We start from the raw sequence: 25677 nt of genomic DNA on the forward strand, positions 1-25677 counted from the left end.
ACCACCATTCAGACCATCATCCGAACCATCAATAAGACCGTCATCCAAGTCATAAATGGGACCATCATCTAGACCATCAATGAAACCATCATCCAGATCATCAATGTGTTCACCATCCAAACCATTAATGGGTCCATCATCCAGACCATCAACATCATACAGATCATCAATGAGACCATCATCCAAACTATCGACGAAACCATCATCCAGACCATTAATGAGACCACCATCTTGACCATTAACGTAACCACTATCAACAAGACCACCATTCTATTAATGAGACCATCATCTAAACCATCAATAGGATCCTCATTCAGACCATCAACAAGACTATCATACAGACTAACAGCTAACAGGTGAGTTCAACTGAAGTCATCTGCATCTATCTATCTATCTATCTATCTATCTATCTATCTATCTATCTATCTATCTATCTATCTATCTATCTATCTATCTTAACCACTCTGAACTTAGAACCAGAAAAAAGTCCTGACAGCCAATCACAGAGCAGCGATCCTGATATAAACATCAACACAAAGACACACACACACACACACACACACACACACACACACACACACACACACTCCCAGGTGGCGTCAGAAGTTGGAGCTCCAACAAACTGAGTCTTTCTTCAGAACAAGCAGATTAACGGCTGCAGGATTAAAACCAGGACACCCAAGTCGACCACGAGTGGTCCACCGTTACCATGGTAACCAGTCAGCGGGGGAGGGAGGGGGGCAGAACACACACACACACACACACACACACATATAACCTCCATATTGACGTTGTCAGGTGGAGAACTTGTATCTGATGTATTTTTTATCTGCATGTTGAATAAAACAGTTTTACTCTTTAAATAACGTTTATATTTTCAGTGTTTTTGGTGACGTCGTTTTAATATTTACAGATTTCACTTAGCTGCTCAGTGTTTTACTGGAAAAAGGAAAAATAAATTTAGTTGACAGATTTTTAAGAACTGAAATTTTGTAGAAATTACAGGGAAATCTAAATGACCATAAAAGAAAAAATACATTTTTATTATTCATTTGTTATTGGAGAATTTTTATCGTCCAACATTTGGACTGACATGTGGTTCAGTTGACTCTCTGCTGTTCTGATTATTAATCTTTCCAGGAAATTAATCATAAACAGGGATTTTTCTTATTAATTTAATTATTAATTTTATTAATAGTAACAAATAAGAGTATAAATTCACCATTGCATTTTTCTTTTTTTCCATACGACCTCTCAGATTTCTCCTAAGGCCTCTTGGATGGTGTCGAGCCACAGGTTGGTAATCAGTAAAGTCTTTTCCACTCTTTTATTTTGTTGGATCTCATTTCCTGTTTTAAATGAATTAATTTAACTTCTGTCTACACAAAGGTTTTAAGCATAATTATATGTCTCTATATATATGCAACACAAAATGATCATTTTTCATTTATAACCCCAACGTTTTAGATTTATATGTCAAAATAAAAATAGTTTTAGGAGAGAATAAAATAATTTTGTTTTTTATTTAAATATTTTTGAACTTTTCAGAGTAAAGCTCCGTCTGTTAAACTTTGACTCTTTAATTTTCCTGTTGAATGCACTTAAAACTGGACGAATTTAACAGCAGCGTTTCAAACATCATCAGAATCTCAACATAAGTGTGTGTGTGTGTGTGTGTGTGTGTGTGTGTGTGTGTGTGTGTGTGTGTGGACTGCAGCAGAGGTCGACCAATCAGTTTGGTCCTCATGTTTGGACAGTGTTAGTATGCAGAGCAGACTGTGTGTGTTTAATGTGTGTGTGTGTGTGTGTGTGTGTGTGTGTGTGTGTGTGTGTGTTTGAATATAAAGTGACTTTTCGTGAAACCTTCAGAAAACAGCAGTGTCAGCAGTTTGTTCAGTCAAACACACAAAAACCCGTCAGCAGTACATTTACTCAAGTACTGTACTCGAGAATTTCCATGTTTTTGTACTTCACTACATTTAAACATTGAAGTGTTTCTCAGTAAATTATTTCAAGTTTCACCCGTTTAAATTTCTAAAGGGATATTTGTTGGACGGACAACATTGCTGTGAGGCAGTGAATCAGTTCCTCTTCTTCTGTGGTGTTTCTGACAGAGTGTTTAATATAATAACCTGCTGGAATTTGAAATATCAGATTTCATGGTCTAAATATTGTTTTAAAACAAACATTTTGTGGAGACATGAATTATATTTATTTAAAATGAGTCAAACTGAAACACAGTGAATCTGGACTCGTGTGGAAGTTTGTTAAAGTAGAATTTAAATTCTACTTACTTTAAAACAGGGGTGTCAAACTCATGCAGCCTAGTTTGTTCTCCAGTGAGTCAGACCTGTAAAACCATTACATAATAACCTATAAATAACAACCCCCTCAAATTTTTCCCTTTTTTAAATGTAAAGAAGTCCATTCTAAAAACAGTCAACCATTAAAATAACAAATGATGAACAGCCTGATATCCTCAGAAAAATATGTACAAATTCAACAGTATGTCTGTTTTTCCACATTCAGTCAGTCGACTACTCACTTTCATTAAATGTGACTTTTTAAAAATAATTTTCCACTAAAGTGGAGGCTATTAAACAAGCAGGTGAAGTCATCTATTGTTTTACGATAGAAGTCTGATGCAGATTCTTTTGTTCAGAAGCTGCTGGTTGACAACATTTTGCACAATGTTCAAAATCTTTAAATCTGACCACAGTAAGTATTCATCGTTATTTCAGAGAGCTGTGTTCTGGTCAGAGTGAAAAGCCTCTGAAGCAGCATTTTACATTAAGTATCTACGCACTGTTTAAACTTGACACCTCTGAGGACCTGATCACTAACAAAGTGTTTTAGCAGCTGGAGGCGCCTTTTTGTAATTGATCTTAATGCGAATGAAGCTTTTTGCTTTTGTTGCAACACGCCTCACCTTTCTGGCGTTTTTGCCAGAACGCTCTGAACGCTTCAAGTTGAAAAAACTTCAACCCATAGCCCAAAAGCACCCACGTCATCGCTGCCTTTTCCCCATTGTCCAATCAGATGATTTGAGAGGCGGGCCTTCTGTGGTGGTCATGACAACAAGTTTACAGTTGGTAAACAATAGAGGAGAAACTGGTGGTAGTGGTTGCTGGATACCCAGAGCTATACGGCCCGACGATAGACAGCAGGTTGTCAAACTGCCCCTGAGTCATCCTAAAATATGCCTGGAAACATCCATGATGGAGGAGAAGCTCCTGGACCAACTGGTGGTACTCCCCATGATCCAGCCTCTTTTTTAGAGTCTCATGTACCCACACAGGTCTCTGTTTATCTGCTGACAGCCTCTCACCCTCAACCAGAGCTACAGACAGTACCCTCTGCCTCAACATGGCAGCAGCTACACACTGATTACTGCGGGGAAATGAATAAAAGAAATAAACATTGTTTACATGGGAATGTTAGGAGGTGATGGGGTGGTTGCCTGGCAACAATAAAAAGGCGCAGCAGGCGTTTTTTTTTTTTACTAGTGGCATTCAGTTTTTGCGGCCTGCAAAACGCGTCTGTGTGATCAGGGCCAAGTGCATCAATATTATTAGTCCAGAGGTTTAATATTTTCCTACTCTGAACATAATGGTTTTCTTATCTTTTTTACTTCTGCCATTTTTTTTTTTTTTTTTTACTATCTATAGCTGAACTTTGTGAGGCAGGACACATGGAGCTGCCCCCTTCCTGTGGACAGCAGGACAAATGGCTGCTGCAATGCTAAGCTAACGGTATCTTAGTAAAGAAACTGTGTAGAAAAGAGCGCCAATCACAGGACACTGAGCCAACGCCATGGAGTCAGCCTTTCCATTATGCCTGCTGTGGTTTATATTTTGGAGACAATGTGATGATCAACCCTCTTGACCTCCTACTTTATCACCAACGATCAGCGCATGCTGCATTTAGTCCACAGGAGACTGACCGTGTTTTCAAACCTGATGTGAACCATACTCCAGATCATCTTTTCTTTTGGACCAGGCCACAGACTGACGAGTATACTGTCCATTTTTCATTTTCATCCGCTTACCTGAACCAGGTCGTGGGAGCAGCAGGCTGAGCAAAGAACTCCAGACGTCCCTCTCCAGCAATGCTTTCCAGCTCCTCCGGGGGATCTCGAGGTGTTCCCAGACCAGATGAGATATGTAATCCCTCCAGTGTGTTCTGGGTCTGCCCCGGGGCTTCCTACTAGCTGGACATGCCTGGAACACCTCTAATGGGAGGTGCCCAGAAGGCATCCTGATCAGATACCCAAACCACCTCAACTGACCCCTTTTAACTTAAAGGAGCAGCAGCTCTACTTCCTCTGACCACCCTCTGGATGTCTGAGCTCCTCATGCTATCTCTAAGGCTGAGGAAACTCTTGTATCTGCGATCTCATTCTTTCGGTCACTACCCAGAGCTCATGACCATAGGTGAGGGTTGGGACGTAAATGGACCAGTAATCGAAAGCTTCGCCTTCTAGCTCGTCTCCTTCTTCACCACGACGGTCCAGCACAGTGCCTGCATCACTGCAGAAGCCGCACCAAACTGCTGATCCATCTCACGCTCCACTCTACCCTCATTCGTTAACAAGACCCCGAGATACTTGAACTCCCTCGCTTGAGGCAGTAACTCTCTCCCAACCTAGAGAGGACAATCCACTGGTTTCTGGCAGAGAACCATGACCTCAGACTTGGATGTGCTGACTCATCCTGACTGCTTCATACTCAAATGGCCCCAGTGCACGCTGGAGGTCACAGAAACCAACAGAATCACATCGTCTGCAAAAAGCAGAGATGCAATTCTGAGGTCCCCAAAGCGAACGCTTCCCCCCCCCCGGGCTGCGCCTTAAGATCCTGTCCATGATGTTCACAGACAGGATCATGGATGGTACACAGTGTTCACATTAATCCAACAAACTGGACTTTGGGACCAAGGACCATGAAGGCATAGAATAGGACCTGTCGGCTGATAAGAGGGAGGAGCGGGACTGAGTCCTGAGGAAGTGTCTGTTCTTTGCAGATGATGAGGTTCTGTTGCAGTAAGCACAGCAACATTTCCTGATTCGTTACAGTTGCTCCGATGTAAAGAATAGATAATTATAAGAAGTAAGAATAAGAGTACAAAATATAAGTATGTAAATATAAAGCAATAAAGTAAAATAAAATAAAAAAAATGGCAATGAAAATGTGCATTAAAAATAAAATCTAAAAATTCAAGAATGAAATGTGCATTATGCTACAGTGTTTAACACTAGTATTTAAGACATTAAAATTTAATTTTGTGAAATTTAATTACAATATATACATTAATAGAGTTAACAAGAATAGAATAAAAGTAAACATGTGAAATGTATACAGTTGTGTGCACGACAAAGTCGTATACTGAAAGATCTTGCACAGTTGAATAACTGCATCCAAAAGATGATTACAAATCATAAATGCACAGGTTGTACAGGTTGATGGCCACAGGCAGGAATGACTTCCTGTGGCGCTCTGTGGTGCATCTTGGGGGAATGAGTCTGTCACTGAATGTGCTCCTGTGTCTGACCAGCACATCGTGGAGTGGGTGGGAGACATTGTCCAAGATGACACGCATCTTAGACGGCGTCCTTCTCTCTGACACTGCCACCGGAGAGTCCAGCTACGCCCCCACCACATTATGGTCCTGTTCGGTTTCTCTCTGGTGTTCAGCTGATCTGATTTGTCTGATGAAGCTTCATCTGCTTCCAGTATGACCGACTTGTTGGAAGTTGTCAAAGTTAAATTTTAATTTGAAGTTTTTAGGGAACATGAAGTCAGAGCGGCTTCCTCACATTTGTCACAGCGATCCTCTGAAATTAATCTGAGCAGAGTTTCTGTTTAAAACAGGAGAGTTTAAAAGACGAACCTTAAATCAACAGATGAACTAAAAGGCAGACTGATCTTCAATTAGAGGTAAGGACGGGGAGGAGGAAGAAGAGGAGGTGGGGGAGGAGGAAACCTTCACTACAGAGATTCTAGAACAAGAATTATGATACCAGTGCCCTTAAAGTGATACTGATATCAGTAAAGTACTTCCTTTGTCACCTTTCTTTTCTACACCCATTATGTGAATGCAAGTATTGGTGGTAAAATACCACCAGACACCACAGGCGTGTAGTGTAACATTAGTAATATTATTGTAATATTATTACTGTAAGGTGTTACTGCCCAACACTGAATACAAATGACAGAAAAGTTCAGATCTAACTTTGTAAATATAACTACAGACGTTAATGGAAAATTAGTAATAACATTTTATTGCAAGCCAACACAAAATTAAGAAAAAAAAAGAATACAGCCATCATAAACATATTTTTAACAAAAGTACCAAAAACAAAAGTCTATTTGATTCACCGTCAAACATCTGAAAATCAATTCAAATACATTATCAGAAATATTTCATGAGTAGAAACATAAGATAAACAGAAGAAACATCAAAAGAGACGAAATACTCAAAAACACAACATGTTTATAAAGAGTAAAAATTAAAAAAAAAAATCTTTAGACAAACCTGACGACAGAAAACAGGAAAAAACTGAGTGTTCATTGATTTCAGCAAAACATCAGATGACGGCTCGGAGGTTTCCCGTCCCGACCTTCTTCCTCAGGACCTCAACAAGACGCTCCAGCCTGAGGAGGAGGAAGAGGAGAAAGAAGAAGGCAGTGTTTTAACCAGTTTGTTTCCTGCAGTAATCACTAAAGACACTTGTGTTTCTCATTTAGGTTAATAGGCTCGTTTGAGATGAACTGCGCCTCGCCTGAACGAGATCAGGCTGCTGCTGCAGGAGGTGGTGACAGAAAGATGAGGTTTCCAGCAGCCTACAGTCTGAACAGGAAGTCACAGAAACACTCACATCCTGTCCGATCTGATGTTGAGTTATTAAAAAAGTTATCAGACCAACACATTCTCTCTCTGACCTCGTCACATATCTTTGGTCATGGATTTTCACGTCCACATACAACGTCCAAGGTACCCGGGGTGTGTTGGTTGTTGACATTCTGGGACACCGTGTCAACTTCAGCCTGTTACATGCATTGTCTTCTTTCAGAATACACTTCTGTTTCACAGGAAATGTAGAGTTTGCATACAGTCCCTTTCAAAATAAAAGCCCTACGTCAGTAGGGCAGTAAATTGACGTTTTCTTTCCTTCAACAACAAAAACACACGTGGTTAGGTTTAGGAAAAAAGAACAGGGTTTGGCTTTAGAATCTTACAAGACGCAAACACCGCTCTCTCTGGTGAAAGTCGGTGTCTGTTGGACGCATCCACCACTGCTCCCGCCTGCCCCCGCCGGACTTTTACTGCCTTAACCTGCGTCCTTGTCCCGCTGTGTTTCCCCTGATGCATATCATGCCAACGTTAAAGGACGCCTTTTAAGTGTCAATTTCGACGGCTTCGGAGTGAGACCGGGCTCATCAGACTCATATATCAGTTTGCTCTCAGTCTGTGGTTGTTTTAATTATGACAGAGTATTAAAATACTTTACAGACGATCTATAATTAATGTTCATGGTTTAAATGTGTTTTTATGGTAGATTTGATTTAGTTGAGCCATTAATATTGTATAAAGAATCTGAATCTCACTCTGAGTTACTGTTGTTGTTCACAAACTAAAGAAATAAGAGATCATTTTTGTTTAGTTTTTACTGAATATTTGAAGACAAACTGTAAAACTATATCACTTATTTTGTTACAATAATGTTTTCATAAATTAATAATAAAACAAACACACATATATATATTTTTTCTTTTTACTAATTTGTCATATCGTCAAGAATATCTTTATCACAAAAATACCCTGAATCGTGATATTATTTTAGGGCCACATCGACCACCCCTAACCTAAAAATTCATGTTGTTAACGGACAACTTCAGTATTTTTCAACCTGGGCCCTATTTCCCCATGTGTATGTGTGCGTATGATTCATAGGTACAACTTGCTCTAAAATTGGTTCAGTATTGAGGAAGGCGGATGCAGCCGGGAGCCGCAAAACGAGCTAAAACGGTAACGGGGGCAAATGCGTCCCGTATATGTTTGCGCATTAAAAGTGCTTTTTTTCGCCACTGACTGGTTCAGATCGCCAGTGCTATGAGTGGAGTCAGTGTCAGTCAGTGTTGGAGCAGAAAGGGGGAGGGCTGCCCTGCTGGGTACTGTAAGTCAGTATGTGTGTATTAAGTGTGTGTTTTTTTGCCACTGACCAGTTCAGATCGTCAGTGCTATCTCTGTAAATAGCATGCTAACTTAGCCTTTCCCTTACCTCTGGGCTGTGTGATGTCACGAGCTTTGCTCCACTATGTCTGTAGCTCTCTCTACTCGTGGGACAGACGTTTTCTTGAAGAAGAGGTGTTTCGGGATTGGATGTCTTCTCTTCTTCGGCTGGCAGTAGTCATCTTGGGAGAAGTGAGCACTGCAGACCCGATGGTCTGCAAGGCGCGCAGTGTCTGGACAGGAGTGTTAGCATCCATTTGTAGCACAGCTAGCCACAACTTCAGCATCTCGCCGTCCGACAAAGGCAGCCTGTGAAAGCTGTACGGGGTGTTGCGCGACATCCTGTTCTTGCGTTCGGGAAAAAGGCCCGTTTATTTGAGCACTCCAAAAACTCTGGTAACACTCCAGGGGTAGCACGTAAAAGACTCCGTCCCAAACTCCGACTCTTCTAGCGTAACACGCACACTTCATACACACATACTCACTTACAGTACCCAGCGGGGCAGCCCTCCCCCTCTCTGCTCCAACACTGACTGACAGCTGACTCCACTCATAGCACTGGCGATCTGAACCAGTCAGTGGTGGAAAAAAGCACTTTTAATGCGCCAACATATATGGGACGCATTTGCCCCCGTTACCGTTTTAGCTCATTTCGCGGCTCCGGCTGCATCCGCCTCCCTCAATACTGAACCAATTTTAGAACGAGTTGTACCTATGAATCATACGCACACATACACATGGGGAAATAGGGCCCAGGTTGAAAAATACCGAAGTTGTCCTTTAAGTCAACATCTAAACCAATCTGCTGTTAGATCAGGTGAGAGCCAGGCGTTTCCCATCATGCCTTGGGTCTTGCAGTTGGTGAAGAGCAACAGCAGTGCCTGGCTCTAAAAACTGCATCCGCCTCAATCTCGCGAGATTATCGCTGTCTACTTTTGTATGACGTCAGTGCAAGTCGGAATGAAGTCGGACACCCAGCAGACCTGGATCATACTAAACAAGCCCCAAGACATTCTTTCAGGGACTGACTTCATGTCTGCAGCTTCCTGTTTGCTGCAGCAGTGGTCATGTTATTAACCCTTTGTCTCCTGCAGTCACCAGGCTCTGACTTTAGTGAAGTTGTTAGTGAGTTCTGACTAACACGTAGAATAATGAGAGCCTGAAAGAGAAAAGCCAGACGCTGAGCTGAAGCTGAAATGAAGAAGGGAGGAGTTGGAAAATTGACCCTGGATGACTTTCTAACACTCACTGAGGCTCTCTTTCTCGCGCTCTGTCTCTCTCCAAACCAAATTAAACTTCCCGTCTCTAATAACCAGCAGATTTCTATCACACACCCCCTCACACCGCCACCCCCCTCCAGAGAGCAAATATTCCTCTCTCTTCTATTCAGAAACTTGGGAGGCTCTTCAGAGCCGGGCGCCCCCCCGCTGGCAGCCAAATTAGAGCAGAAAGCCGCGGGTTTGAGCCCAGGAGGACGGCGTGGGACGCAGACGGACGACTTAAGCTGTTTTCATCATGAATCTCATCCCTTCATCTTCAGACTGATGAGATGAGAAGCAGCAGAAGAAGAAGTCACGTTATTCAGCATCCGACCGTCATCCTGTACGAGTCGAAATCTGAAGGATTAATTCTTCCTGATCAACTCGGCGGCAGAGACACTCACACCGATGTCCGCTGAATATGAATCATCACAACCAAATCTCTTTAGTCCCACACGCTTAACCAGTCTTTGAACACATCCCAGAGTCTCTGACGGCTGCTGTTAGATACAGCAACATGTTTCTCATGACAGGAAACATGGTCGACGCTCACACACTCTATCATGTCACTGGTTACACTGGTTTGTAACCATTAAAGGAATACTTCAAAGGAATACAAATGGCCATTTCTGCATCACTGTGTGTTACACTGACTTCATGAAGTTTTCTCTCACACCTCCGCGGTGAATGAAGAATCCAAGAACTGAGAAAACTCTCGATGAACTGAAGTAAAAAGCGTTCAACAGCAAAACAATGTCAAATCATCTGATTACAAACTTTCACACAACTCGTGCAGTATAATCCAAGTCTCACTTATCCGGTCATATGTTCAGTACTTCACAAACAGACACTTGTTTCTGACAGATGACTGAGCTGAAAGTGAAACGTATCTCTGCTTTCTTCAGAGCCAGGCTCCATTGACAAAAACACTCATTTTACCTCCCTGAACACGAGAGCTGCTGGTCTACCTCTGCCTCCATCAGTCAGATGTGTTATTGTGTGACTTTGATGTTTTAAAGGGTTAATTCAGATTCACCAGACTCACTCAGTAACACAAATAAACTAACTACACAGATTGTGCTCAGGTCAAGTACAAAGTGCTTCAAATCATCCAGTAACTCTCAAGAAACAAACATTACAAGAACATTTAAATACATTCCACACACTTCCGTTTGGAAATTATTTTGTCTGTTGTGACCCCTGAAAGGGTTCCAACACCTTAAAGGGTTCCTACATCTTAAAGGGTCTTGACTCCTTAAAGGGTCTCAACACCTAAAAGGTCTTGGCCACTTAAAGGGTCCTGACACCTTAAAGAGCTCTGACACCTTACAGGGTCTCAACTCTTTAAAGGGTCCTGATAATTTAAAGGGTTCTAAGACATTAAAGGGTCCCAGCACCTTAAAGGATCCTGAAACCTTAAAGGGTTCTGACAATTTAAAGGGTCCTGACTTCTTAAAGTGTCCTAACCTCTTAAAGAGCCCGAAAACCTTAAAGGGTTCTCACAATTTAAAGGGTCCAGACTTCTTAAAGGGTCCCGGCACCTTAAAGAGTTCTGACACCTTACAGGGTCTCGACTCTTTAAAGGGTCCTGACAATTTAAAGGGTTCTAAGACATTTAAGGGTCTCAACACCTTAAAGGATCCTGAAACCTTAAAGGGTTCTGACACTTGAAAGGGTCCCAACCCCTTAAAGAGCCCAAAAACCTTAAAGGGCTCTGACAATTTAAAGGGTCCAGACTTCTTAAAGTGTCTTGACACCTTCTGACACCTTACAGAGTCTCGACTCTTTAAAGGGTCCTGATAATTTAAAGGGTTCTAAGACGTTAAAGGGTCCCAACACCTTAAAGGATCCTGAAAACTTAAAGGGTTCTGACAATTTAAAGGGTCCAGATTTCTTAAAGGGTCCTGACACCTTAAAGGCTCCCGGCACTTTAAAGAGCTCTGACACCTTACAGGGTCTCAACTCTTTAAAGGGTCCTGATAATTTAAAGGGTTCTAAGACGTTAAAGGGTCCCAACACCTTAAAGGATCCTGAAACCTTAAAGGGTTCTGACAATTTAAAGGGTCCTGACTTCTTAAAGTGTCCTAACCTCTTAAAGAGCCCAAAAAACTTAAAGGGTTCTCACAATTTAAAGGGTCCAGACTTCTTAAAGGGTCCTGACACCTTAAAGGCTCCCGGCACTTTAAAGAGCTCTGACACCTTACAGGGTCTCGACTCTTTAAAGGGTCCTGATAATTTAAAGGGTTCTAAGACGTTAAAGGGTCCCAACACCTTAAAGGATCCTGAAACCTTAAAGGGTTCTGACAATTTAAAGGGTCCAGACTTCTTAAAGTGTCTTGACACCTTAAAGAGTTCTGACACCTTACAGGGTCTCGACTCTTTAAAGGGTTCTGACAATTTAAAGGGTCCAGACTTCTTAAAGTGTCTTAACCTCTTAAAGAGCCCAAAAACCTTAAAGGGTTCTGACAATTTATAGGGCCCAGATTTCTTAAAGTGTCCTAACCTCTTAAAGAGCCCAAAAACCATGTGGCCTGGGTCGCCACACAGCTGATAGAACCCAGTCGTTAGAAGCTGACTAGTGATTTGGGGGCGGTCGAGCTTGGTTGGCATGGGCTCAGTATTTTATGTGGTGATCTGGGACTGGCTGGGTTTGGACTTTAACTTATACGGGTCGGTTCAGTTCAGGTTGTAAAAAACCCATCCCTGTCTCAATCAACATCATCAGCCAATCAAACAGTTTAGAACTTACGGCCATGTTTTTACTCGTCATTGTCACCCTGCTGTGTGTTTGTGTGTGAGTGTGGACTAACACATCAACAGACTTGCTGGTATCCAGTAAAAGTCACTGAATGTACACACACACACACACACACACACACACACACACACACACACACACACACACAGCAGATGAGCACACTCAGTGTTTTCCTTCTTCCATAAATACTAGGGGTGGACAAAAACTGATTCACTTACATATCCCAAAGAATTTAAAACATACGCTGGCTTCAGGAAAATTGCTTTGGTGGACATGGTCCCTTAGGTATGGAAACCTGAGACAAACTGACTCTGGTATTAAGATATAAAAACAGGCTGACATGTGAGGGTTAAGTCTGACCTGCGGACTCTCTCTCTGGCCTCTCGCTCCGCCGCCTGACAACGTTGAAGCTCCGCCTCCATGCTCTGCTTCTCCTTTGCCAGCTGCTGCACCTGGACCTGCAGGGGCGGGGCCTGATGAGCTGCCGTCAACGAATCCGCTGGAGAGATGCCATCACTGTGCAGTGAGGGAGGAGCGGTGAGGAGGTCCTGAGAGCTGAGAGAGGAGCAGAGGGAGGGAACAGAGAACAGGATGTTTAAATAAAGTTTTGAGCTGAATGACATAGCATTGGGAAATGTGTGATCTGATCCGAGGACTGCTGACTGTGAAGGAGCTGATAGTTAATCAATCAGCTGTGATGTTTATAGCGTCTCAGCAGGTTCAGGTTAATGAAAGGCAAACACGGCAGAGAGACAGACAGATAGCAGAGGACAGAACAAAGGACAAAGCTCCCAGTTCACCCAGTTCACTTCAGACTGGAGTCAGACTGCTACAGGTTCAGATCAAACCCGATTCTTTAATTTCTCAGTTGTTGTTTTATTTGAAACATGCAGCTGGTTAGACTTTCTGACTTCATGATTGAACTGCCTGCGGACTGGACAACAGGTTTCCATGGATACCGTGGTGTGTGTGTGTGGTGTGTAATCATTTTGTTGGTGCTGAAATCAGGTTGGTCTCCAGCTGGGTTTGTGACCACCAGGACCTAACACACTGCTGATCAGATGTCAGACAGGCTTCGACCTGCACCGGGCCAAACTCATATATTCAGAAACACAAAGCACTGTTGTCCACTGAGCTCCTGCACAAACAGGCAGCGGGTCAGAGGTCAGAGGTCAGAGCTGCATCAAATAAAGCTGCCACAGCTGTCAGCCTGCTGGGATCCAGCTGTAAACCAGCACACATCAGCTGACAGCCAGAGGAGATCCAAAAGAGGAGATCCAAAATCTGAAAGAGGAGATCCACAGACAGCAGATCTGCTCTTCTCAAAGTGTCTGCATTCAAAGTGTGCGCAATGATCCATCAGCAGCTCCTGTTTGAAGCCATGGATGTCCTTCTCTTTCTTCTTTGTCCAGCTAAATGTCCATGCCCATTACAAACCATAATATCCTGTCGTGTCACCATGATTACAATGAGGAGTTAAGGAGGAGCATGGTGAATGTTTAATTCTCCTCCTGTTAAGGCTGGGAGCCAGGTCCAGCCCTCGTGGTGTTTTATGCAACCTTTTCTTCATTATTATTTCCTGTTCCTGTTATTTCCTATACCTTGGGCCATCACAAGTTGATACCGAGCACCTCCAACTCAGGGCCCAAAATCCCTTTTTGGGACATGGTTCTGGCAAAATGATGTAAATGCAAATATTAAGGCACTACAATGACATAAATAGTCACACTGTACATGTATGAAATTTGGCAAGGAGTATCCTGACACAAAGGGGAAGGTAGCAAAATAAGATTCTGGGGCTTGCTGCCATCTTATTTCAAATTATCACACACAACATCCCCAAAAAAACAAAAAAAATACTGTCCGTTTGACAAATTCTCATCAGAAATGATTATTTTTCGTCACTTTGTGTTTAATATCACTGCTTCACTTGTACATAGAAAACTTCAGAATTTGATAACTTTTCTATCTTGAAAATTTCACTCGCTTTGGCCTAAATTCGTCACTATACCTCAAATCAGAAAACAGAATTTTCAGTCACTAGCCTTCCACTGTTGTGTTCCCCAAAGTTTTATGTAAGAAATGTACATAATTGGTCCCCAGCATTGACAAACTGCTGAATGATAACTTGCATATGTTGGTAAATTTGTATAATTAATAAACATTAGCATTTATTAGCATAATCCCCAATATAGACTATATTTCAGCAACTGCTTGGCCGATATGGACAGTATTGGAGTGGATTTGGGGGTTAATGAGGATGCTGAATCCATTTCTGATATATTCATAATTAAAAATAGCTGTTTTTTAACCAGATGTAGTCATATTTCAACTCCTGGGGCTGATTTTGATTAATTTTAGAGGATGTAGAAGTTTTAGTTGATGCTGAATCAATTGGATTGGGCAGGTTTTAAAACAAAAGCATACTCAAAATGATCAGAGAAGAAAAATATATGTGCACTCGTTACACACTGCATTACAACTGAAAAACTACACTGTTATAAACCATATCCTTATCATCAACCTAACCCTGATACTATGCTCAATACTACTTAGAGACATCACTCCGAATACACCTTACTGCAGTGTGCAGTTCAGGGCAGCGTACAATGCGGGCTAGGTCAACATTTAACTCTGTTGAGCGCTGCCCTTCCCATTTGATTGTGATCTTCATCCTGTCTGAATGGAGCTTTAGTAGTTATGAAGAGCAACTTTATGTTCTGGAGTTTGTAAACTAAGACAAAAAAACTACACACACACACACACACACACACACACACATAAAGGGGACAAAATCAAACAAATCCTTGTGAGAAATAAAGAGAAATAATAACAGGAGAAATGACTTTATTTCCTCCAAAAAACACCGCCCCCGCCCCCCAGGTCTCTGCAGGCGTTCAGCATCAATCCTCATGATGTATGGAGACTCACAGTTTAGACAGCGTGTTCACTCTGTTCTGTTCGACTCTTCTTGCTGCAGAGCTTTACAACCTTTTTACATGAAAAACACCAGTAATCACCGAGCGTCATGTTCACACATCATACGAGCTCTGGTTAAAGTGTTTATCCTCTAAACATACAAATCAACTGAGAAAATGATTTCAACATTAATCTATTATCTCTGAGTTTCAGTGTCATTACCAGAGACATTAAAAAGTAAATACAGATATTTAAATGCTGCATAATGATATTACATGAACCCTGTGTGAGCAGACACTCAATGTTTAAGGATCAGGAGGTGAAGAATGTCAACAACAGGAAATAATGTTGTTCTAGTTCTTTGTTCTGCACATAATGTTCTGTACTGGCAAGTCCAAGACCTCCGCAACTAGTTCAACACCTCTGCAACTAGCCTTACATCTCCGCAACTAGTTCAACACCTCTGCAACTAGCTCAACACCTCTGCAACTAGTTCAACACCTCTGCAACTAGCCTCACATCTCCGCAACTAGTTCAACACCTCTGCAACTAGTTCAACACCTCTGCAACTAGCTCAACACCTCTGCAACTAGCCTCACATCTCCGCAACTAGTTCAACACCTCTGCAACTAGTTCAACATCTCTGCAACTAGCCTCACATCTCCGCAACTAGCTCAACACCTCTACAACTAGTTCAACACCTCTGCAACTAGCCTCACATCTCCGCAACTAGTTCAACACCTCTGCAACTAGTTCAACACCTCTGCAACTAGCCTCACATCTCCGCAACTAGTTCAACACCTCTGCAACTAGTTCAACACCTCTGCAACTAGCCTCACATCTCCGCAACTAGTTCAACACCTCTGCAACTAGCTCAACACCTCTGCAACTAGCCTCACATCTCCGCAACTAGTTCAACACCTCCCCAACTAGCTCAACACCTCTGCAACTAGTTCAACGCCTCTGCAACTAACTCAACACCTCTGCAACTAGTTCAACACCTCTGCAACTAGTTCAACATCTCTGCAACTAGCCTCACATCTCCGCAACTAGTTCAACACCTCTACAACTAGTTCAAAACCTCTGCAACTAGCCTCACATCTCCGCAACTAGCTCAACACCTCTACAACTAGTTCAACACCTCTGCAACTAGTTCAGCACCTTTGCAACTAACCCTTAGACCTCTGCAACTAGTCCGGCATCTCTGCAAGTAACCTGTAGGCCTCTACAACTAGTCTAACGCCTCTGGAACTCGATCAACACCTCTGCAACTAACTACGGTCTCCATCTGCACAAAACTGTAATGTATGGAAGATCAGATAGAAATAAAGTTGATCATATTAAGAGTTTGTGACTATGACTAAATATGGAGATGTTTGTCAGCGCACAGTGACGTTTGAGATGAGCAATGACATCTTTAAAGTGATAACATCTTTGTTGTTGTGTTGTTCTTCCTCATTTGTAAAGTTTACAGTTTAAAGGACTGTCCGTCCCACCCTTCCCCTTTTTATAAAAATCCACCTAAAGCACTACAGACAGTCACAACTCCTCCACTTCTACAAACTGAAGACACCAGAAATCTTCTTTCACCTGAGCAGGTAAATAAACAACCAGCAGCAGTTTGTTCAGATCTGAATTTATCTGTGAAACCAGATTATTCTTGATAAGATTATTTACTACAGCTTTCATTTCATTTGTCTCTTCCCTGTTGCAGTTTGCAGAGACGAACAGACTGTTGGAGACAAAGGTGAGAAACTTTTAACTTTTCAGATAACTTCAACTTGCTGCAGTTTACTGAGATGATCTTACATTTTACACTTTATAGCCTTTAAAATCTGTTGTTGACACCTGTAGCTAAACACCTGAAAGTTACACAAACTACTACTTTAACTAACTACTATACTAATACTATACTACTATACTAACTACTTTACTGATACAAATGGAGGCGATGAAAATCCACATAAATTGAACAAAGAGTGGTTAAAAATAGATGTAAAGTGAAACATGGAGTGATTGCTTATTAACTGATTTGACGAATTTAAAGCCTATTTGGTTAAAACAGTCATGATGTGATGAAAACACGAAGTTCACTTAACATTTGTTGATAAATAGCAATAATCAATACTTATTACTTATTGTGATCAAAGGGGTAAAATAGAAAAACATTATTTTCATTTAATGGCCCAGAACTGTTTGTAGTGTCCATATTAACTACAAAAATAAGTCAAATAAGTAATTAAACTACTTGAATCACTACAAATATAAATGTAGTTAAATTACAAGCAAACTACTGCAAAATGTAGTTAAAATACTAGTTGTTTTTTTAAGGATGTATTTGGGGACTTTTGATGATTTAAAATTGAGTTTAACAATCAGGTTGCAGTTGTTACATGGTGGAGAAGGCAGTGTAAAAAAGGAACATTTTTAGCTTTGACTTAGAAGTGTCAGGGCTTTCTAACATCCTCTGGGAGGTTATTCCAGGTTTGTGCTGCATGATAACAAAATGCTGCATCACCGTGTTTTGGTCTGGGTCTAACTCTTGGCACGGTCAGTAGGCCAGCCCAGATGTCCTCAGGGTCCTAGAAGGTTCATATGTCACAAGGAAATCAATTCTCTGAATAAGAGGTAGCCAGTGTAAGGATTTTAGAACTGGAATAATATGGTCGCATTTCCTAGTTTTTGTCAGGACATGAGCAGCAGCATTCTGAATAAGCTCAAGTTGCCAAACAGCTCACTTTGAAGTCCTACAAACAGACCACTGCAGTAATCTAACCTACAGGAAATAAAGGTGTGGCTGAGCCTTTTAAGGTCTTGCTTTGACATTATTCCTCCGACTCTGGCAATGTTTTTAAATGGTAGCAGGCAGATGACTTTACAGATTTGATGTGGCTGTGGAAATTAAGTCCAGGATAACACCAAGGTTTCTAGTTTCTAGGAGCTAGTGGGCACCTCAACACTAGTTTAATTACATACAGCTCACTATTTTCCAACACGGGATGAAAACAGAGCTATGTTTCATAATTTTCTCTCAGGTTCATCATTCACAAGCTAAGTTTGAAAGACATTAAATTTTGGTTACACCACAACTTGAAACCAACAAAATATCAACGTCATCTTTCGTCAGTATTCCAAATCAAGTTGAATTTGGAAATAGACGTTGTCCTGACATTGAATTTTGGTAACCCAACTTCACAACCTAAATTCAACTGAATATCAACTTCTAACAACGTTGCTGGCTAACATGCTGGTTATCATGTTTTATCTGTTGTGTGATGCTGTTATGTATCTGGTGTACAGATGAATCTCCTGCCGTGGATGACGCTGGTGTTCCTGCTGTCAGCTGGAAGCAGTTTTGCTGATGTGGATGTGAACTGGTTGACTCGTATTGTCAGTGCCATCAGGAAAGAGTGAGTGAAATTTCACTGTGACTACATGTCAGTTACCAGGACAAGAAAGGGGTCAGTGAACAGGAAGAACAAAAAACCAAAACACAATCACACACACCAAATAAAATCATCATCACTTGTGATATGTAAACTCATCTTCATTGGTCGACTACAAACATGACGTATCATCTGAAACATGAAAGTAGCTACATGCCCATTAGCCCGCAGCGTCATTACCAGGCGGCTCGCTCAGTGTGTGACGTGCACTTGTAAATAAAATATAGTGTGAAAGAGGTTGGAGGTCCAGAGGACTCCTGAGACTCAGAGCTGCTGCAGCTGTCACTGTTTTGTAAAAATACAATGATAATTAACTTTTAATTCATATTTTGAAGGTGGACATTTATTAAGGATTCGGTCATCTCTCCAACACACTGAAACAATCTGATGACATGACAGTTTGTACAACTCAGACTCAACTTTAGTCAGCATTTTGCTTCATCCTTTCATGTCTGAAATCTGTGACACTATTTATATATCTATAAAATACCTATCTAAACGTAACTGAATGTGTGTGTTGATGAATATTATATTTTACACAGACAGGTCGACTGATTGTGACAGTTTTGTGCGTCTGTTTCCTTCGACAGGTACAGAATAGAGGGACAGTTCTGTCTGGCTGCAAACATTCCACTAAATCATGACCCAAACAGACTCAATGAAGTCCTAGAGAAAGACCGCTACAGTGGAAACGTTGAAGACACACTCTCAGGTGGTGATGTGTACACAGGCAGCAGTGTGGTTGTAGCCAAACCTGCTGAAGCTGTGCACGCAGAAGCTCGAGTTCTTTCCAGGAACAGCTTGCAACAACTGATCAGCAACAGCGAGGACCACTTCCTTCTCATCTACTCTTACCTCTCTCCATGTGGAGGAAAGTGCACAAACCCAAATAATAGAAAGTACAACATCCTTAAAGACATTGAGAAAAATGTTATTCCATACTGGATTGATGGTGCCTTTGTGTTCACAAAAGTCTTTGATAAGCCAAAATATGGTGATGCTCCCACCAAAGAGGAGTTGGAACAATCACTGATACGGCTTGGGAACACCGGCTTCCTTCTCAGAAACATTTTCCGCTGTTACGAACCCCAAAAATTAGAGTTTCAGTGTTACAGCTGCTCATCACAGCAGAAAGTTGCAGAGGTTTGTGTTGAAAACGACATGGTGCCTCAAAAGAGAGAAAGGAGCAGAAGCGGGAGCACAGACTCCACCATTAGCAGAAAAAGACCCAGAATTGATCAAAGTGGCAGCAGCAGCAGCAGCAGGAGAAGAAGCAGGAGTAGGAGTGGAAGCCATGGATGAAAGAGACAAATCCAGGAGTTCAAGTAATAGCAGCAGCAGAAGCAGAAGCAGCAGCAGCAGCAGCAGAAGTGATAGAGATAGCAGTAGAAGCAGGAGTAGAAGTGGAAGTAGAAGCAGGAGTAGGAGCAGAAGCAGGAGTAGAAACAACAACCATGGATGAAAGAGACAAATCTAGGAGTTCAAGTAACAGCAGCAGCAGCAGCAGTAGCAGAAGTGACAGCGATAGCAGTAGAAGCAGGAGTAGAAACAGCAGTAAAGGTTTGAGGCGTTCTGGTGTGTGATGTGGTTCAGTTGATTTTTTAGAATCTGAATCCTGACTGAGAGAAGTGGCGGTTCAGTTATCAGCTTAGAAAAACGCTCTGCTTGTATCCACTGGCGCTCACTCTACAGAGGTCAGCTGTTTAGACTCAGAGCTTTGTGGCACTCTGTGGATGAGTTGACTGAGACAGCTTCTGTTTGTGACCTTGCATGAACAAATCACTGCAAATAAAGTGTGAAAGCAAAATCCTGTTTCTACTGTCAGTTCATTTTAAACAGGTGTAGCTGAGTCCATTACATATCCATCTATCAGCTACATTGCACTCTACCTGCTCAGGTACACTGTACTCGATCTACCCACTCTAAACACCCTGGTACACTGTAATACCTTGATAACACCCAGGCCTAACATACACGGCTTTAACATGTGACATGTTGACAGTGAGCAGACTGAGCAGGACAGTAAATGTAGCGCAGTGACATCACAATCTGACATCACCACCACACAGCAGACATATGGGGACATTATGGTTTCAAGACACCACGGTGAAAGCTTGCTGCTTTTCAATAGTCTGACCTGTGGCTGGCTCGTAGCACCTGTAGCTCCGCCTCCATCTGTGAACGGTCCTCCAGAGCTCCGCCCCTCTCTCTCTGAAGTCTCAGCTGATCCACCTGATTGGATAAAACACACATGAAGCACATTTACCTTCTGACAGCAGCAGCGTTATACCAGAACAAATGATCCGTGTGAATGATGATGATGACGACAATGATGAAAGGTCCAGTCTCATTGGTTATCATACCTGTCAATCATAAATTCATATTACATGTACATACGTGACGTGTGCACACAGAGCTGTTGATCCCTGTTTAAATAAAGGATTAATTAAGTAATTGACTAATTAACTAACACGGGTGTCAACACACTTCTTAATGCGGGTTTAAATTTCATGAGCTCCTGATTCACGGAGACAGCACATCACAACCTCAAGGTGCATTGTGGGAATTAAAGTGAGCTCAACAGGTGCAGTTTGGTGAATGATCCTGAGGTGATGCTGGTTATTGATCCGCAGACAAAGTGCAAATGCTTGATGTATAAATAATGTATATAAAAACTTCTGAGTGAAAAACAGGAGGGCTCCTACAGCATCTCATATATCCTGAATATCACCTGCCTCCTCACCTCCTATCACCTCCTCACCTTGTGTTAACAGAGCTGCTGCTGCAGGGATTCAACCTGTGGGCTGACAGTTACAGGACGGTGCATCTTACTGTGACTCTGGCCAAACAGTGTGGAGGTCGACTCCAGCAGGGATTACAGCCCTGATCCTGACCTCCTCCTCCTCCTCCTCCTCCTCTATGCTAATTAAAGCCCTCAAGGTCTGTGAGTTTAAAGTGAGACATCAAAAGAGAAACCAAACCCTGAGAGTCAATATGTGTCTTCTCCAGCCGGGCCGGAGGGGACGCTTCAAAAGAGCCGCCCCACTTATTAATCAGAATAATTTCCAAATGAGATGATCAGTAAGCAGAAGCGACGCGGAGCTGACCTTTAACATGAGAAGTTAAGGTCAATGAAAGAGAGGGAGGTGGAGGGGGGAGGCGGGGGAGGTAATGAAACTAACCTGCCTAGATCTTTAACATGAGGAGTTAAGGTCAATGAATGAGGGGGAGGTGGAGGAGGAGGGGTCATCCAGGATGTGGAGGTGAGAGATACAGAAGGGGTGAGGAGGGACAGGATGATGGGGGAGGATGTGGAGAGGCAGATGGGTGAGGATGGGGGAGGATGTGGAGAGGCAGAGGGGTGAGGAGGGACAGGATGATGGGGGAGGATGTGGAGAGGTAGTGGGGTGAGGAGGGACAGGATGATGGGGGAGGATGTGGAGGGGCAGACGGGTGAGGAGGGACAGGATGATGGGGAGGACGTGGAGAGGCAGAGGGTGAGGAGGGACAGGATGATGGGGAGGACATGGAGAGGCAGAAGGGTGAGGACGGGGGAGGATGTGGAGAGGCAGAGGGGTGAGGAGGGACAGGATGATGGGAGAGGATGTGGAGAGGTAGAGGGGTGAGGAGGGACAGGATGATGGGGGAGGACGTGGAGAGGCAGAAGGGTGAGGATGGGGAGGATGTGGAGAGGCAGAGGGGTGAGGAGGGACAGGATGATGGGGGAGGATGTGGAGAGGCAGAAGGGTGAGGATGGGGGAGGATGTGGAGAGGCAGAGGGGTGAGGAGGGACAGGATGATGGGAGAGGATGTGGAGAGGCAGAGGGGTGAGGATGGGGGAGGATGAGGAGAGGTAGAGGGGTGAGGAGGGACAGGATGATGGGGGAGGATGTGGAGAGGCAGAGGGGTGAGGAGGGACAGGATGATGGGGAGGACATGGAGAGGCAGAAGGGTGAGGACGGGGGAGGATGTGGAGAGGCAGAGGGGTGAGGAGGGACAGGATGATGGGGAGGATGGAGAGGCTGAAGGGTGAGGAGGGACAGGATGATGGGGAGGACATGGAGAGGCAGAAGGGTGAGGACGGGGGAGGACGTGGAGAGGTAGAGGGGTGAGGAGGGACAGGATGATGGGCGAGGATGTGAGAGGCAGAAGGGTGAGGATGGGGAGGATGGAGAGGCAGAGGGGTGAGGAGGGACAGGATGATGGGGGAGGACGTGGAGAGGTAGAGGGGTGAGGAGGGACAGGATGATGGGGGAGGATGTGGAGAGGTAGAGGGGTGAGGAGGGACAGGATGATGGGAGAGGATGTGGAGAGGCAGAGGGGTGAGGATGGGGGAGGATGAGGAGAGGTAGAGGGGTGAGGAGGGACAGGATGATGGGGGAGGATGTGGAGAGGCAGAGGGGTGAGGAGGGACAGGATGATGGGGAGGACATGGAGAGGCAGAAGGGTGAGGACGGGGGAGGATGTGGAGAGGCAGAGGGGTGAGGAGGGACAGGATGATGGGGGAGGATGTGGAGAGGCTGAAGGGTGAGGAGGGACAGGATGATGGGAGAGGACGTGGAGAGGTAGAGGGGTGAGGACGGGGGAGGACGTGGAGAGGTAGAGGGGTGAGGAGGGACAGGATGATGGGAGAGGATGTGGAGAGGCAGAAGGGTGAGGATGGGGGAGGATGTGGAGAGGCAGAGGGGTGAGGAGGGACAGGATGATGGGGGAGGACGTGGAGAGGTAGAGGGGTGAGGAGGGACAGGATGATGGGAGAGGATGTGGAGAGGCAGAGGGGTGAGGAGGGACAGGATGATGGGGGAGGACGTGGAGAGGCAGAGGGGTGAGGAGGGACAGGATGATGGGGAGGACATGGAGAGGCAGAAGGGTGAGGACGGGGGAGGATGTGGAGAGGCAGAGGGGTGAGGAGGGACAGGATGATGGGAGAGGATGTGGAGAGGTAGAGGGGTGAGGAGGGACAGGATGATGGGAGAGGATGTGGAGAGGCAGAGGGGTGAGGAGGGACAGGATGATGGGGGAGGACGTGGAGAGGTAGAGGGGTGAGGAGGGACAGGATGATGGGGGAGGATGTGGAGAGGCAGAAGGGTGAGGATGGGGGAGGATGTGGAGAGGCAGAGGGGTGAGGAGGGACAGGATGATGGGGGAGGATGTGGAGAGGCAGAAGGGTGAGGAGGGACAGGATGATGGGGGAGGATGTGGAGAGGCAGAAGGGTGAGGATGGGGGAGGATGAGGAGAGGCAGAGGGGTGAGGAGGGACAGGATGATGGGGAGGATGTGGAGGCAGAAGGGTGAGGATGGGGAGGATGTGGAGAGGGAGTGGGGTGAGGAGGGACAGGATGATGGGAGAGGATGGAGAGGCTGAGGGGTGAGGATGGGGGAGGATGAGGAGAGGTAGAGGGGTGAGGAGGGACAGGATGATGGGAGAGGATGTGGAGAGGCAGAGGGGTGAGGATGGGGGAGGATGAGGAGATGTAGAGGGGTGAGGAGGGACAGGATGATGGGGGAGGATGTGGAGAGACAGAGGGGTGAGGAGGGACAGGATGATGGGGGAGGATGTGGAGAGGCAGAGGGGTGAGGATGGGGGAGGATGTGGAGAGGCAGAGGGGTGAGGAGGGACAGGATGATGGGGGAGGACGTGGAGAGGTAGAGGGGTGAGGAGGGACAGGATGATGGGGGAGGACGTGGAGAGGCAGAGGGGTGAGGAGGGACAGGATGATGGGGGAGGATGTGGAGAGGCAGAGGGGTGAGGATGGGGGAGGATGAGGAGAGGCAGAGGGGTGAGGAGGGACAGGATGATGGGGGAGGATGTGGAGAGGCAGAGGGGTGAGGATGGGGGAGGATGAGGAGAGGTAGTGGGGTGAGGTGGGACAGGATGATGGGAGAGGATGTGGAGAGGCAGAGGGGTGAGGATGGGGGAGGATGAGGAGAGGCAGAGGGGTGAGGAGGGACAGGATGATGGGGGAGGATGTGGAGAGGTAGAGGGGTGAGGATGGGGGAGGATGTGGAGAGGCAGAGGGGTGAGGAGGGACAGGATGATGGGAGAGGATGTGGAGAGGCAGAGGGGTGAGGAGGGACAGGATGATGGGAGAGGATGTGGAGAGGCAGAGGGGTGAGGATGGGGGAGGATGAGGAGAGGTAGAGGGGTGAGGAGGGACAGGATGATGGGGGAGGATGTGGAGAGGCAGAGGGGTGAGGAGGGACAGGATGATGGGGAGGATGTGGAGAGGCAGAGGGGTGAGGAGGGACAGGATGATGGGAGAGGATGTGGAGAGGCAGAGGGGTGAGGATGGGGGAGGATGAGGAGAGGTAGAGGGGTGAGGAGGGACAGGAGGAGTAATGAAAGGACCCTGTGTGACCTTTAACATGAGGAGTTAAAGGGGCAGTTCACAACAAATTAGCCCCCCAGTCAGCTGACAGCGTATTGAAGCTGTGTGTTTGATGTTCATTTAAATAAGTCAGTTTTAGAGTTTATAACACAATACACACACACACAATACACACACACACAGTTCCGATTTGAAGTTCTGGTTCAAAGGTCAAGTTTAAACGTGTGGTTTAAAGGTTTGCTTCAAACTTCCTGTTTAAAACTCTGCATTAAAGTTTAGGTTTAATAGTCTAAATAAAGTCCGGCTTTAGAGTTCTGGTTTAAAGGTCTAACTCAAAGTTCTGGTTTAAAGCTCTAATATAAAGTCCTGGTTTACAGTTCTGCCTCAAAGTTTAGACTTAAAGGTCTGATATGAAGTACGGATTTAAAGTTCTGGTTTAAAAGGTCTGAGTTAAAGATCTGGTTTTAAGTTCCTGTTTTGAAGATCTTGTTTAAAGTTGTGATAGAAAGGTCAGGTTTAAAGGTCTGTCTTAAAGATCTAATTTAAAGTCCTAGTTTCAGGTTCAAAGTTCTGCTTTAGAGTTCTGGTTCAAAGGCCTGACTTTAAGGTCTGGTTTGAAGGTCTACCTCAAAGTTCTGGTTTAAAGGTCTAAATTATAGTTCCTGTTTTCAGGTCTGGTTTACAGTTCTGGTTCAAAGTTCTGATTTAAAGGTGTGGTTTAAAGCTCTGATGCA

At 44.3% G+C, this 25677-nt stretch overlaps 1 protein-coding gene across 2 annotated transcripts in view; it reads right to left on the bottom strand.

The window, feature by feature from the left end:
• Positions 1-6257: 6257 nt before the first annotated feature.
• mipol1 (mirror-image polydactyly 1) overlaps positions 6258-25677 on the bottom strand; it is a 71610-nt gene continuing 52190 nt past the window's right edge. For both annotated transcript variants that reach the window (XM_049596898.1, XM_049596896.1), the window contains exons 12-14: positions 20752-20846; positions 12610-12804; positions 6258-6653 (exon numbers count right to left, since the gene is read on the bottom strand). In XM_049596898.1, the coding sequence (XP_049452855.1) occupies positions 6587-6653; positions 12610-12804; positions 20752-20846 (357 nt within the window). In that variant the 3' untranslated portion in view covers positions 6258-6586. The remainder of the gene's footprint in view (positions 6654-12609; positions 12805-20751; positions 20847-25677) is intronic.

This window comes from Epinephelus fuscoguttatus, linkage group LG14, assembly GCF_011397635.1.
Source record: "Epinephelus fuscoguttatus linkage group LG14, E.fuscoguttatus.final_Chr_v1".
Taxonomy (NCBI): domain Eukaryota; kingdom Metazoa; phylum Chordata; class Actinopteri; order Perciformes; family Serranidae; genus Epinephelus; species Epinephelus fuscoguttatus.